This window comes from Schistocerca serialis, chromosome 3, assembly GCF_023864345.2.
Source record: "Schistocerca serialis cubense isolate TAMUIC-IGC-003099 chromosome 3, iqSchSeri2.2, whole genome shotgun sequence".
Classification (NCBI taxonomy): Eukaryota; Metazoa; Arthropoda; class Insecta; order Orthoptera; family Acrididae; genus Schistocerca; species Schistocerca serialis.
In genome coordinates, this window is record NC_064640.1 from 740,267,378 (window position 1) to 740,283,335 (window position 15,958).

The 15,958-nt window shown below is 36.2% G+C and overlaps 1 protein-coding gene across 2 annotated transcripts in view; it reads left to right on the forward strand.

Annotated features, from left to right (window-relative positions):
• LOC126470594 (uncharacterized) overlaps positions 1 to 15,958 on the forward strand; it is a 66,682-nt gene that overhangs the window by 30,553 nt on the left and 20,171 nt on the right. Inside the window, exon 4 of one of the 2 annotated variants that reach the window (XM_050098546.1) lies at positions 11,978 to 12,199. The exons of the other annotated variant lie outside the window; for it this stretch is intronic. Coding sequence (XP_049954503.1) covers positions 11,978 to 12,125 — 148 coding nt within the window. The 3' untranslated portion in view covers positions 12,126 to 12,199. The remainder of the gene's footprint in view (positions 1 to 11,977; positions 12,200 to 15,958) is intronic. 2 annotated transcript variants of the gene reach the window in all.

Below are 15,958 nucleotides of genomic sequence, written 5' to 3' on the forward strand. Positions count from 1 at the left end.
ATTTTGAGGAAGGCCCATAGGGCAGATGCATCTGTTGCATAATTATGCAACAAGTTTTATGCTCAAGAGTTATGACATTTTTGTTGAATGAAGCTGTCCTCTATAAAAATTGACATGGATTGTCAAACAGAGATCTTCCAAAACTCAGCTCACTCTGTTCCTCCATGACATACATAGTGCTGCAGACAATGGCGCACAGGTTAATGCCATGTTCGTTGACCTCTGGAAGGCATCTGACATTATGAGCTTATTTAGTATCACAACAGATTTGTGACTGGATTCAAGCCTTCCTTGTGGACTGAACTCAGCATGTCACCCTCAACAGAACAAAATTAACAGATGTAAAAGCAATTTCCAGTGTACCCCAGGGAAACGTGATAGGGCCATTTCTGTTTACAGTGTGAATAAATGATCTAATAAATGTAACATATTCATTTGCAATTACATATACATGGATACATTGAAAATCACACTTAGGTGCCTGGCAGAATGTTAATCGAACCACCTTCACAATAATTCTGTTATTCCAATTTTGAACACTGCCTGGGGGGGAAAGCAAACAGCTATATCCTTCCGTGAGAGCTCTGATTTGCCTAATTTTGTTATGATGATCATTTCTTCTTAGGTAGGTCGACGTCAACAATATATTTTTGCATTCGGAGCAGAATGTTGGTGACTGAAATTTCGTGGTAAGATACCGCCGCAATGAAAAATGCCTTTGTTTTAATGATGTCCACCCCAAATCGTGTTTTATGACAGTGACAATCTGTCCCCTATTTCATGATGATGCAAAACGTGCTCCGCTTCTTTGAACTTTCTCTATACACTCCTTTGGTTTTTGAACACATTCTAAGTTGATTTTTGAACGAATCATAAGTTGATTTTTTAATGCGTGCGTAGTGTACGTGATGTCTCTGCCAGGGGAATCTCTGTCACATCAAGAAGTAAAAAATTTCTGCAGACAAAAGAGCATGGGGCTATACAAGCTGAGGTGAATAAACCTGAATGGGTGAATGCAATCGCTGTTTGTTTATGTGGTTGACTGGGTGTGGCAGTGATGGGCGTTGTTATAACTATTAGTGAAATCCAGAGATTCAAGCTGCCAGAGTGGAAAAAACGACTAACAGGAATAACAGCTAAGAAAGATTACCTATTACCTTCTCAGTGTAACCAAGAAAATGAGATTGTGACAGAAAATTTTTGCCAGAATGCAACAATACTAGGGCCAGTAGTACAGTCCACGGTTGGCAGTCACTTAAGTTCTATTCTTGGCATACGTGTTGTACAAATACGTTATAATGCCTGACCAGAGAATGAATATATCTACTGTGAAGGAGATTAAATAAATCTGATCACACTAGGAAACCTGTGCAACCTAAACTGCCTTCTTTCAATACTGGAGATTGAGAGCCTCCGTAACATTTAGGAAAATAATAATCTACTTTCTCATCAGTAACTGAAGCTACCATACAAAATTATTTCTAAACATGTTCAGGAATTATGGAAAATAATATGCTCTGCATATGTTGAAATTTAGAAAAAATGATGAACACTTGACATTAAATAGAATACATCTGTATTTTATATTAGTAAACAGTGATAAATCACTAGCAGTTAATGTACCTCAGCTATCCTTTCTTCCCTGTAGATAGGTTAGGATGAAAGATTTTCTGAAATGGATGACTATTTAACTGATAAATATTGCATGGGATGTTAATAACTCTTCCATAATTGCTCTACCAAGTTGTTAAGTTCACAGTAACGCTTTATAAAATCATAAAAGTAAACGTGAAAGGATGTGCCTATAACTCTCTACTTTTTTAGGAATCACACAGGTAATTTAAAAATGATTACAAGTCCTCTGTTTATTGCCTGAAAATTTGAAAAAGAACTTACCCTTCTCTCATTCCTTTCTTGGCACGTTTAATCAATGGCGATTGGGAGGTAGTATCACAGGAATTGGGAGTTAGCTGCTACAGGAGCTTCTTTGGCTACATATGTAATCACTCATGTTCCTCTATATTCAGAATACCTATAAACATGAATCAATCTGGGACAACATTTCAGTTTGTCCTTTAATAGGCAGGAATGGCATAGAACAAGTTAGGTCACCTGAAAAATTTTGTACTATGTACTGGGCTTACAGATAATTAATCAGACTTAGCCTGTCCTTTTGTTCCTATAGGATTGCAGTATCAGTGTTCATAAGGGAAAATATACATCTGCATCTACATCATACATGGTTTGTGGCAGAGGGTACTTCTCACACCTATAACTGATCCCCCCTTCCTGTTCCACTCCCTAATGGTGCATCGGAAGAATGATTGTCAATAAGCCTCTGTATTAGATAATATTTCTTGAAATTTCTCATCAGTGTCATTTCCTAAGATGTATATGGGAGGAAGTAATATGTCATCCAACTTTTTCTGGAAAGTATTCTCTCAAAATTTCAGTAGTAAATCTCACTTGTAATGCTTGACAATGGAGACTGCTGAGCATTTCTGTAACACTCATGCACCAAATAAATGATCCCATGACAAAACATGCCCCCCTTCAATGGTCTTGTTGATCTCTTCTATCTGTCTACCTGGTAATGATCCCATACTGAACAATACTCATGAATCGGTGGAATATGTGCCTCATGAGCCCCTTACTTTGTGGATGAGTTACATTTCTTAAGATTCTTCCTACGAATTGAGTCTGACATCTGTTTTTCTTACAATTTGTTTTATGTGGTTATTCTACTTATGGTCACTTCAGACCAGGGTACAGATTTGCTAGCTGTTTATCAAGGAGTTCCTTGTGAGGTGACGGAGTGGCCATGTATGTAAAAATTAATATTCCATTTGAGTCCCTAGACATACCACAGTACTGCACTGAACAGATATTTGAATGTTGGTTCAAATGGTTCAAATGGTTCTGAGCACTATGGGACTTAACATCTGTGGTCATCAGTCCCCTAGAACTTAGAACTACTTAAACCTAACTAACCTAAGGACATCACACACATCCATGCCCGAGGCAGGATTCGAACCTGTGACCGTAGCAGTCGCGCGGTTCCGGACTGCACGCCTAGAAATTTGAATGTTGAGCAGAGGCAGTTGAATTTAATGAAACTAAACTTCTAACTTTTGTTGATTATAGGTACCCTAACTATGACTTTAGAGCATTTGTGCTCAAGTTAGAGTGGGTTCTTGATTCACTTTATAGGATGTGATAGAATTTAGTTATATGTGGCGACTTCAATATTCATTTTGATTATGATTGTTCCAGAAAATGGATGCTGGTAGATCTCCTAAATTCATATGGTCTTATGTGGACGGTGTTTTTTCCTGTCAGTGTGCAGGGGAACAGTGGCACAGCCATAGACAATCTTTATATTCATTCTTCGTTACTAGATAGGCATTCTGTTAGTAAAAGAGTTATGGCCTTTCATACCATGATACACAATTTTTAACATTAAGAGGCTTTTATTCTCAAACAAATGTCACATATAATTACAAATTATGTTGGAAAGTTAATCCAATGGCAGTAGAGAGTTTTCTAAAACTCATCAAGGAGGAAAAGTGGCACAGTGTTTATAAAGCTGATAACATAGATAACGAATATACTGCTGTCCTTAACACATTTCTCATGCTCTATGTGAGTTACTTTCCATTATAACGTTCCAAATGGGGTAAGAGGCAGCCTGGGTGGCTGACTAGTGGGATAAGGATATTGTGCAGAACAAAGAGGGAATTATATGAAAATGTCAGAAGTAGTCACAATCAAGTTACAGTTGCCCATTACAAACAGTATTGTAAGATGCTTGAAAATGTTATTAGGAGGGCAAAGAGCATGTGGTGTGCAAATGAAATAGTTAATTTGCAAGATAATGTTAAAACCATATGGTCAGTTGTGAATCTGGTCAACAGCACAAGGTCAATGACATTGAGTCAGTTCGTAGTAAAAATATTTCTGGTACTGATAAACTAGATATATTTACAATATTTAACAATAATTTTATGAGCATTTCTGGTGAATTAAATAAAAATTTAGTTTCTACAGGGGATCATATAACTCTCTTGGAAAATGCATTTCCAAGACTGATGCCTGAAATACTCCTCTGTGTAACTGACATGAGGGAGATTGCGTCAGTAATTGAATCACAGAAGGCTAAGGACTCTCATGGATAAGATGGAGTGCGTAGCAGAATATTAAAGTACTGAGCTGCACATGTTAGCACTGTAATTAGTCATATTTGTAATTTTTCCTTAAGGAAAGGTCAGTTTCCTGAATGGTTAAAGTACTCAGTAGCAAAGCTGTTTTATAAAATGGGAGAAAGGGATAATACAGACAATTTTAGATCTATTTTTATGCCATCAGTGTTTGCCAAAGTTATTGAAAAGGGTTTGTATGTGGGGATAATTGATCATTTTATATCACACGATTTGCTATCAAATGTACAGTTCAGCTTTAGAAGTCGTTTAAAAACTGAAAATTCTCTTCTCTCTGTGAGGTACAGGATGGGTTAAACAAAAGGTTTCAAATGCTAGGCATATTTTTTTTATTTAGCTAAGGTGTTTCATTGTGTGATCACAAAACATTGCTCCAAAAGTTGGACCATTACGGAATACGGGGACTAGTTCACAACTGGTTCACTGCTTACTTTAACAACAGACAGCAGAAAGTCATTGTTCACAGTGTTGAGAATGACTATGATGTGGGGTCTTGAGTGGGGTACAGTCAAGTGAAGGTGCCAAGGATGAGTGTTTCGGCCACACCTGTTCCCTATTTATATAAATGTTATGCCCTCTGGTATTGCGGGTAACTCCAAAATATTCCTGTTTGCTGATGACACTAACTTGATAGTAAGGGATGTTGTGTGCAACATCGGCTCTGTTTCAAACAGTGCAGTTGATGACATAAGTTCATGGCTTGTAGAAAATAAACTAGCGCTGAATCGCAGTAAGACCCAGTTTTTTACAGTTTAATTCAACAAAACTTAATGTTTTAATTTCTCAGAATGGGCATATGATTAGTGAAACTGTACAGTTCAAATTTCTAGGTGTTCATGTAGATAGTACACTGTTGTGGAAAGGCCACAAACAGGATCTTGTTGAAAGACTTAATGCTGCCATTTTTACTATTCAAACGGTATCAACACGAAAAATAGTCTGCTTTGCTTATTTTCATTCACTTGTGTTGCATGGTATTATATTTTGGGGAAACTCTTCCCACTCTAAAAGGATATTTTTGGCTCAGGAATGGGCGGCTTGTGCAGTAAGTGGTGTAAGTTTGCGGAACTCTTGTCGGCCCATGTTCATTAACCTGGGAATTTTGACAATGGCCTCTCAGTATATATATTCTTTACTGTTGTTTCTTGTTAACAATATCAGCTTATTCCCAAGAATAATCAACTTTCACTCAGTGAATACTCAGCAGAAATCTGACCTGCATTCGGATCGGACTTCCTTAACACTTGTGCAGAAAGGAGTGCAATATATTGCTACGTCCATTTTCAATAAGCTACCACAAGAATTCAAAACTCTTAGTAGTAATTTACTCGCTTTCAAATTGAAACTGGAGAATTTCCTCATGGGTCACTCCTATTCTCTTCAGGAGTTCCTGAAAAATTAAAATCATTTTTATGTTATATTTTTGACTGAGTTTCCTGATACTTATTGCTTGACCTTTTTTTTTCTTCATAAACATTTTATTTTTATCTTTTATTACCTTTAAGTTGTAATTTCATGTCGTGACATGTTCCATGACCTTGGATATTTGATCCTCAATTTGGTCCTATGAAACTTGACGTTTAAATAAAACAAAATAAAGATAGCTACTCGTATATACTTTATGGCAGATACTGTTTCACATAGTTTGTAATCAGTGGTGTAGTACACAGTGGCAGATTTATTTTCCTATTTATGTGCAATACACAGACTGGCAAGTTGCACAGGTCACACCAATACTCAAGAAAGTTACTAGGAGTAATTCACTAAATTATAAGCCCATATCATTAATGTCGATATGCAGCAAAGATTTAAAAAACATTGTTCTTCTGAAACACAACCAACTCTTTACACATGCAAATTTTTGAGTGTTATTGACAAGGGATTTCAAATTTATTCAGTATTTCTATATTTCCAGAAGGCTTTTGACAGTGTACCACACAAGTGACTTGTACTGAAACTGCGTGCTTATGGAATATTATTTCAGTTACATGACTGGATTTGTGATTTCCTGCCAGAGTGGTCACAGTTCATAGTAATGGATGGAAAGTCGTCAAGTAAAACAGAAGTTGTTTCTGGCATTCCCCAAGGTAGTGTTACAGGCCCTCTGCTGTTCCTTATGTATATACATGATTTAGGAGACAATCTGCTCAGCCGTCTTAGGTTGTTTGCAGATCATGCTGTCGTTTATGATCTAGTAATGTTGTCAGAAGATCAAAACAAATTACAAAACTATTTAGAAAAGATATCTGTATGTTGTGAAAATTGGCAACTGACGCTATATAATGAAAAGTATGAGGTCATCCAAATATGAGTGCTACAAGGAATCCATTAAACTTTGGTAACACAATAAATCAGTCAAATCTAATGGCTGGAAATTCAACTAAATACCTAGGTATTAAAATTATGAACAACTTTAATCGGAAAGAACACATAGAAAATGTTGTGGGGAAGGCAAACCAAATACTACATTTTATTAGCAGAACACATCGAAAATGTAACAGACTGTTAAAGAAATTGCCTACTCTACGCTTGTCTTTCATCTTTTGGAGTACTGCTGAGCAGTCTGGGATGCTTACCAGGTAGGATTAATGGAATCAACCCCAAATCTAAGATAGTCCGAGCCGGGGCAAAAATGTCTTTGAGCATTTGACTTAGGAAGTAAAAAATTTAAAAAAAATCGTTTTTTAAAATTATGTTCATTTTGTAGTGCACATCTCTCTCAAGAGTCTGATATGTAAAACATGCATGTTTGAGAAAATGTAAAACAAGTTGTTTGGTCTTAAGTGTGACAAAGTGAGATGCCAGGCATATTCACGCATCATTCTTCTATCACACATCACTGTATTTCAGTCTGTGGGATTAAAAAGTCAATATTTTGTAATGGAAGCTGTCAAACTTATATTCAGCGACAGTGGGAATTAAAATGTCCTGTGGTACCTATCCTATTCCCAGTCGGCCAGTTTGACATCATAAATCCCTTTTAAAAACAAAAAAATACATAAATAAAAAAAACTAACAATTAATACTGGTTGGTATTATATATGACCGGGAGAATAAGAACTCTTCAGAAAATTTGCACTCTTTATTGATTTATAGCTAATAACTTTCTCTTTTGTGTAACATAAAAATAAATATAGGAAACATAAAACCAGTAAAGGCAAGAGACAAGCATGACGTATATATTTCTTCAGTCCTTAGGTCCCAGCATTTTTTTCTCTCTAATGTAGCTAAGGCTTTACACACAGTCCTTTAGTTTCTGCAAAAGAATCTATGAGCCACACTGTTTTGGCATAAATGGTCTTTCTATATACCTCATTTACATAAATAACACAACAGAATGTATTTCTCGAAGTACCAATATCTAATGTCTATAATGCTTGTTACAGAAAAAAAGTTTTATTTTAGGAAATTTGTATCACATTTCAATTACATGCTCCAGCTTCTCAAGCATGAGATCGAAAAGTATTGGTACGGAATTTTTTTATAAATATGGAATCATCATTATCTTCCATATAATTTGTGTAATGTCCCCATTTCTTCTCCTTCCTCGATCTAACAAACAATCTTGTCATCACTAATTCTGTAACATTCCCTGATTAACTTCACTAACCCTTCCAGAATCTCCAGTTCAGGTAATTGACAAAAATAACTTTTGTAGACGTTGTTTTGCAAATGTCAAACATATCTTATTAATTTTTATAACATATCGGATCCCTAAAGTGAATAATAACAAATCAGACTACATATTGTACATTTACAACTTATTTCCACAGTTAAAAGTATGAATTACATGGTTTTGTGCATAGAATACCACAAGATTGAATAAAAGCAGTTTTGCAGTAGGTAAGCTGTCACAGACTTAAATTTTTTCTTCAAGATGAGGTTTTATTTGTCTTGGATATTTGTGACTTAGTTTTTCCTCTTGCATGGTATAAACCTTTTTTTGGAAAAAAATTGTGTTGCAACGGTTAATATGTATATTACTGTGCTATCTGGTACTGTAATCATGGTCAATTATGTTTTGCATAAAAGTGTTTTCTTTTCTCATTACATTTTTTTGACTTGCAATACTACTTTAAATATATAAATGCAAGAAATGTGTAAAATTTTTGGATCTTCAAAGTTAGTTTTGCATGATTTTCTGCTGCTTGCTTGTTTAATTATTCCTATAATTGGCTTCTGTTTCCTGAAAACTGTCTTGGTTTGATTCACATTCTCCAGAAAATGATACTGCAGTTCACTGATGAATGTACATGAGCAAAGTATATAGCCCAAACAAATTCTGCACTGGTGTTATTGCAAAACAATCTTACTACATAGCTAATTTTTGCTAGTTTTGCATTTAGGGATGTACTATGAGAGCTCCCTGTAAGATTTTCTTGAATATGAGTCAAAGGAAATTTAGTTTCAGTTACAGCATCAATGTTTTGGTTATCCCGACATATTATTTGTTGTGCTGCATGAAAGAAATATAAGTGAAATAAGTAACTGGACTAATAATGAATGTTTACATGTTTCAATTATATTTGCTGAAAATGCTCTGACAGCACATTGTGTATTACTTACTTTCGAAAAACTGTATGCTAAAAACCAGCATTATTACACATGGATATTTGTAGCTTCAAAACGTCTTTTATTTATGTGTTAACAAAGGTTTCCACGTTTGAAAATTAATTAATGATGGTGGGGTATTCTGAAAAACTTCAAATTTTTGTAAAATTTAATTATAAACTTCCCAAGAAGGTTAACTACATATTACCTTTCATGTGAGAAACATTTTTTTACATATCATCAGTTTGATGAAAGTACCTCAAAACCTAATTACCAAATTGCCTTGTGGGGTGTGTTTTACTTGTTAAAAGTGAAACTGGGCAGAAGAAAAGTATTGCATCAATTTTCACCCTCAGCATACCTGCCAAATTTCATCAAGATCATTTAGTGGCACTTGAGAACGTTCCCTTGTTAGTTAACATGTATTTATGTCTGTTCCTTAGTATAACAGGCCACAGGCCTGCACAGATGCCTTTCTGCAATGATGAAGGCCTATAACAAATACTGCAAGTTGACCGAAGATCTGCAAAACTAGCTCTTAATTTCCGATGGAATGTGTGTACTGACATGCAACTTCTGTATTTACAGATACATATGAGTTCTGTTGCACATTGCAGTGTATAAACAATCTTTGAAAACAACTGGGAACAGTAGAAACAATCTTTGAAAACAACTGGGAACACTAAGTTTTAAAGTGTTGTTTCACATGAAACAGACAATAATGAAGGTCAGCTCTGGCCTTCACTTGTACTTAGAAACATTGCACCCTTCCGATACATGGAACCTTTTATTGATTGTCCAAATGGATTGAGTTGTAAAATCTTCTAAAGAAGTAAAAACTATTTTTCTTAAGCTGTAAGCAGTTCTTAAACTTGGTTTAATATTATGATACTGTGATTAAAATACACTAACAGAAAAAAATCACAACACAAAGAAGGGGTTGTGCAGTTTGGTTGCAGGACCTCAAGTAGCCTCTATCTAAGCAGCACATGGTCATCACTGCCACCTCAACACTTACCTTCAATGATCTCTCGCTTGACGCCACTTAAGTCAGAAATAGTGGTGGTTTGAGGTCAGTGGAATGCAGGCTACAGGGCATCTGGCTCACAGCTGTTCTTGAAGTAACTGATTTGTATCAGTTCGTTGTGTCACTGTTGTGCCAACTGGTGCTCAGAGTACTGTTAAAATTGCAGCACAATATGCCAGGACCTTCTGCTGAACACAAAGGTGTTTCCTCCTGCTAGTGCCAAGTGTCTGTCCTGAGCCTGGTCTTCTTGCGACTATACATTCTTGTGACCATGATTACCAGCAATGATCTACAGTGGTTACATTCCTGACAAATCTTGCTGCAATATCTCAGAAGGAATATCCAGCTTCTCTCAGACCTATTACATGGCCTTATTCAAACTCAATGTGGTGTTGACAATGACATTTATGTTGCCTTAAATTCATTCTTGACTAACATCTTCTCACTACATTCAATCTCAAAGGCACCTAACACTCTAGACCATTACAGCATGTGTTTAAAGCAAACCTGCATCATCATAGTGATACTGTAAGTGCTATTTTTATGCAATTCCCATGAAATTTGAACAGACATCATCTTTCAGGTGTCGAAACTTGCCTACCAACTTTTGTTTATGTCACACAATTCTTTCCTTGTATTTTGAATTTTTTCTATCAGTGTACATTATATTACGAAAGTGTGAAAACTCAAATGCTGGGCAAGGTAGCATTCTGCTACGGTAATATAGTGCAGTATTCAGGTTTTTTGAACAACTGAATCATTAATTTGCATTTTTCTGATATGGTAAAATGTAGCAGCAGCAAGGTTACCATACATATATTTGTTAACACAGTTGGAAATACTTTGTTGGAACTGTGTTCCTTAGACACATTTTAAGCCGAGATGACACCTAAATGGAACTGACATCACAGAAAAGGTAAAAATCTTTTTAAAACCATTTTCTCTCTTTCCAGAATTTCAGATCCTCTTCAAAGCAGATACATTTATCCAGCTAACTTTATGCAGATCTGAAGATTAGATAAAATAGACGGAGATATCATTAGTAGCCTTTTACTGTTACCACAGAGGCACCAAATAATCTGTAATAGACTATTCATGCTTCTTAAAAGTCTATAAGCTTCCACATGATTATAGATCAAGGAAACACACAAGGCCAACAGCTTACTCATTCTTCAGCACGCTTTCAAATTTGTTGTGGATCAAGGGAAAAACCAAAGAGCACCACAATGTGTAATAGATGACTCAGAAAACAACTTACAGAAAGTAGTGGTAATAACATGAAAATCTTATTGATTACCCCTCACCTGGACATGCTCTCTTCAAAATAGTGTCATCTGAAAACTATTCTGGGGCTCACTACACTAATTTGTGCCATTTTGTGGATTCAATTAACAGTACTAAATCTGAAAAAAACTTCACAATTAATGTTTATCAGTGAGAAAAGGATGTTTGTGGCAATTAGGCTTTACTTGTGATGACATTGCCATCCACAAAGTGCAAAAAGATTTACCAAAGTCTGGCTAGCCTTGAAGAATCCCAGAACAACACACACAAACACACACACACACACACACACACACACACACACACACACACACACACATCATTTGAAAGCCCTGTCTTTTCATAGTACCATTGTCTATTAATGTACAAAGAGTGACAATTTGCAGTGCAGACATTTCACCATGTTATCTAAGGCTATTCAGTGGTTCTGGGCATTCATAACAAAGAGGAAAGCAAGTGAATAGGTCTCCTGTAGGAGAAGCAGCAATTGTATTGACTGCTTCCTCCTTCTGTGAAACACCGTGTAAAAAACAAAGAGGAAGAGTGTAAGTTGTGTTACTATCCTCTCCATAATAATGTTAGTACTGCCAATTGTGTTTTGAAATATGTAAGTGTTTGTCATTGCATGAGGGAAGCACTGACATACTTTGATGATTTTTGTAAAATTTCTGTTGTTTATGAAAGATGAGGCAAAGAGTTGCCATTAACCTGAACTCGTATTATCCCTCCTACACAAAATACCATTTTTTATATTTGACATATGTAGAAACAGGTATCCAAGGATCTTTATATTTTTAACTGGTGTAGAATATAAATGAATAAGCAACATAAAGGCTAAGAAAACAATCTCCTACACACACTGTTGCCCAGATTGTCTCATGCTTATTCACGGTTCTAGGTTTTCAGAACAGAGGATAATGGGAGTGTCTGTGTCAGCTATGGCTGAAACAGTATCTGCATCCACCTTTAATCACACAATGCCAGGCAGGGCACCAACTGAATATGCCGAGAAGCAATCAGAAGGAGAGAAAGTTTATCCTCATTAATGTCTAAATATAAACACATATTGAGTTACTTTTTCTGATGTATTGGTGTTTTCAAGTTAATTACAGGTGAACAGGTATACAGTAATTATGTGCACTTTCCTAATTTTAGTTATGTAAATAATTATCTGAGCTAATATAAGTAGTTAAGATGTTTATGAACTTCGGTACATGATTCTTTAAGGAACTCATATGGAAGGTGTACCATCTACTGTAGCTGTACCAGTATTAACCTGGTTCTCATAGTCTCTCTTCAGTAGCATCCCTTTTGATTGGCACAAAGCTGAAAAGTATAAATGAGTGCAAGAAGGTTCTTACTCAAAGATGTACACAACACCCTTGTTTACATTGAACTAACACACTCACTTGCTCTTCACTAAGTTTGGTATTAGAAACAGTGACCAATTTGTCAATTACAGAAATTTGCTAGGTTATTGAACCACATCTGCTCTATAATTATGTTAGTGAAGTTATATTGCAGACAAAGAACATTTCACATTTACACATGCCAAAACGTGCACTTAGCATTCTTCTGTAGTAATTCACTAGCAAAAGATTACACTTTGATGGTTCTTTTAAGCAAGTCTATAATGGGAAGCACCATGTGCAACTGTGACTAGTTTTGATGTAAATAAGATTCTTCACTCTTGCTTGTCACAGTACAGGTTGAGTGAAATGTTAATTACTTTAGGTTCCAGAAATCATCCAAAAGCTATTAATTGTTAAAGTTCTTGAGTTCTTACTTGTGAGCTATCTAACTGCAAACTGGCAATTTTGAGTGAAGTTTGACTACTTATAGATAGGCATAACAACAAGCTGTTACTCTGAAAACCACACAATGTTTTACAGTTTAGCTAGGAATACTTTCACTGTTTTTGATTACATCAAGAACTAATGTGATTTTGCATTAACTAAGTGAAACACTTTTTTAACCTTGTTTCACAAACTTCAGTATTACTGTATGACCTAGGTTTCAGGTTATAAACCTATTTTCCTGAAACCTATGTCATACAGTAAGAATGAAGTTTTTGAAGCAAGACTAAAAGAGTCTTTCATTTAGTTAATATGATATACAGTATTTACCAAGAAACCACAGATGAATCAATTAAAAAAATGAGATTTTGCCTGATAGAAAATATTGCTTGATACAAATGTAGAAAATTACATGTACACTATTCTCCTTATGCAATGTGAATCCCCTTTTATCTATGCCTGATGCCATATTAAAATTTAGGATAAATTACAAGAAATTATTAATCATTTAATTAATTATTTTTGTGTATAATTATCTATCAGTGGCCGTGCTGCAGTGGTAACATCAGTTCCAGTCAGATCACTGAAGTGAAATGCTGTAAGCATTGGTTAACACTTGAACTGGTGACCATCTGTTGGCAAGTGGGGTGCACTCAGCCCTTTTGAGGTCAATTGAGGAGATATTTTGTTGAGAAGCAGCTTTTTTGGTCATGAAAACTGACAGTGGCCAGGAGAGCAGGGCGCTGACCACATGCTCTTTCATATCTGCATTCAGTGATGCCTGTGGGCTGAGGATGACAAGCCAGTGTAGAAGGAAAACTATTTAGTGTAGAGGTACCCAGCTTTATAAGTATGATGTTCAGGCTCTGTGCTGCAGGATTTGCATTGTTAGTAGTGCTAGTGTAATGACTTGTTGTTAGGTGTTGGTACTGGTATGGTGAAGCAGGATTGAAACACAAGCATCAGTTTGCACTACAGTAGCAGCCTGTCAACATGAGCTTGGACTAGGTGAGCAAGGCTTCACTCATAATGCTGTTTTATCAAAATAAGCAGCATATTCTTCATGAATATGGACACATTAAAGGAATATGGTAAGGACCTCTTTCTTGAAGAATGTTATTAGGAAGTTTGTATTAACTGGTGTTTTGGAAATTGCTCCTGGGAGAGGCGGATGGACAATTGTGGTCCAGATTGTTGAAGAAGTTACTGTTATATGGCTGAGAATTGTGGATGCAATGTGCAATTTTCAATCACTTCACAGGCTGTGTCACAACAGCTGAACATTTCATGGTCCACCGTTTGAAAAGTAATACGAACAATTATGAATTGGTATCCCTAATACAGTTCCAGGCTGTATTGGTAGCAAATAGTCATAGTATTGAGAAACGTTTGTAACCTGGAACATAAAAATGGTGTGTAATTAACAGATGTTACTCTATAATGTGGAAATTAAATGTCTTTCTTTAAATGATTTACAAATTATTCATCTTCCACAAATCCTTACAAATGTTTCCACTAAGTTTCATTGTTGTACGCTCACTAGGTTTTCGTGGGGGATCTCTCAACTAGGGAAAGTTTAAATATAAGCACCGTGTATATGACTATACTTATCTTCATGTCTGTATTCTGTAACTGTCCTTGGCCAACTCAGATGTTATACAATACAAGAAATGCAGTATAATACAACAGAACAAAGGTCAAAGCAGTGTTTCTCCTGAAATGTATGCAACAGGAAATTCACAAATAATGCTGCTGTTAAGGCTTCCAGCAGAACAGTAATTATTGTAGGTGAAGTGTGTTTGCTTGCATTAACCCCTCAATACCTTACTGCACCATACTTTACATCTATGCCAGTGCCACTGTGAGCCCCTGCTACTACCAGACTGCTTCATTGCACTTTCACTATTGCTAGACAGCCATTCACCAAATGCTCAGCTATTCACCCAGGCACATTTGTTAGACCAACTGTGCCACTTGATGTGTAGAGCCTTACCATGGTTTTTTTTCTGTCATTGTCTCTTTTGAGAATGTTAAAATATTTAGACCCTGTGCCTGTCTTATACATTAAAATTTTATAAAATGTTGACAAAATCATTTTATTCCTTACAACTAACCATTTCATCTTGTGAAAGAATTAACATGTGCTACCTCCATATTGTCTCACTTAATCATACACTGGCCCACTCTTCCTCTCCTTTAAATTTGCTCACTATTTTTAGTTGTAACCATTATTATCAACAAAGTGTTACCAATGGTAGCTCATTCTGTGGATAACAAATTTTCCTGAATTGAGGTAATCCTAGTTTGTTTTTCACCTGCTGTCTGGACAACCTCCATGATGGTGTGTACTATGCCATTGTGTCACACAGTTTGGCTTTGATGGGGTTTGTTGTTATACTGCATCTTTCCCATGTTGTGCTTATCTTTCATGGCAATGGCCGGATGACTTCCTGATTGCATGGAATACCAGCTGCTACATTTGCTGTGGCAATAGCTGTGTCCTCTCTCCAGCATACCTGTGGTTCTTAGTTCTCTGGCCCATGATTGATAAGGGCCAGTATGTTTGTAAATACTCAGAGATCCTTGGGCAGTCTGTCAAATTTCATACAGGACTAAAGGAGAGCATGCACATGGGGTATTAGATTCACACATGGAACAAGTGGTTTCAATTTTTGCCTCTCCATCACAATGTAGGTTTTCCATAATTTCTATTGATCATGCAACAAAAATATTTGGTTGAGTCTTTTAATGAGACCACATCCAGCCTCTCCATCCTTGTCATTCATCCACCATAAGCTAGAGTCCTGCACCTAGTGATTTCACCTTCAACTAAACATTAGACACTAACCTCTATTTCATTCCCTTCTTCCTTTCAAACAAATCTGCAGCCCTCTGAACTTGATCTGCTTTGTATGATACAGAGACAAGTAGGTAGAAGTAAGCAGTGCCCAACAGCCTTCACCACTGCCACCTCTTAGCATCCTGCGGAGATCTGAGGAAGAGTTGCTACAATGGCCTCTCCCAACACCACAGGATGTTGAGCACTACATTGGTCTTCCATTATATGCTAGTAGTAGTAGCTC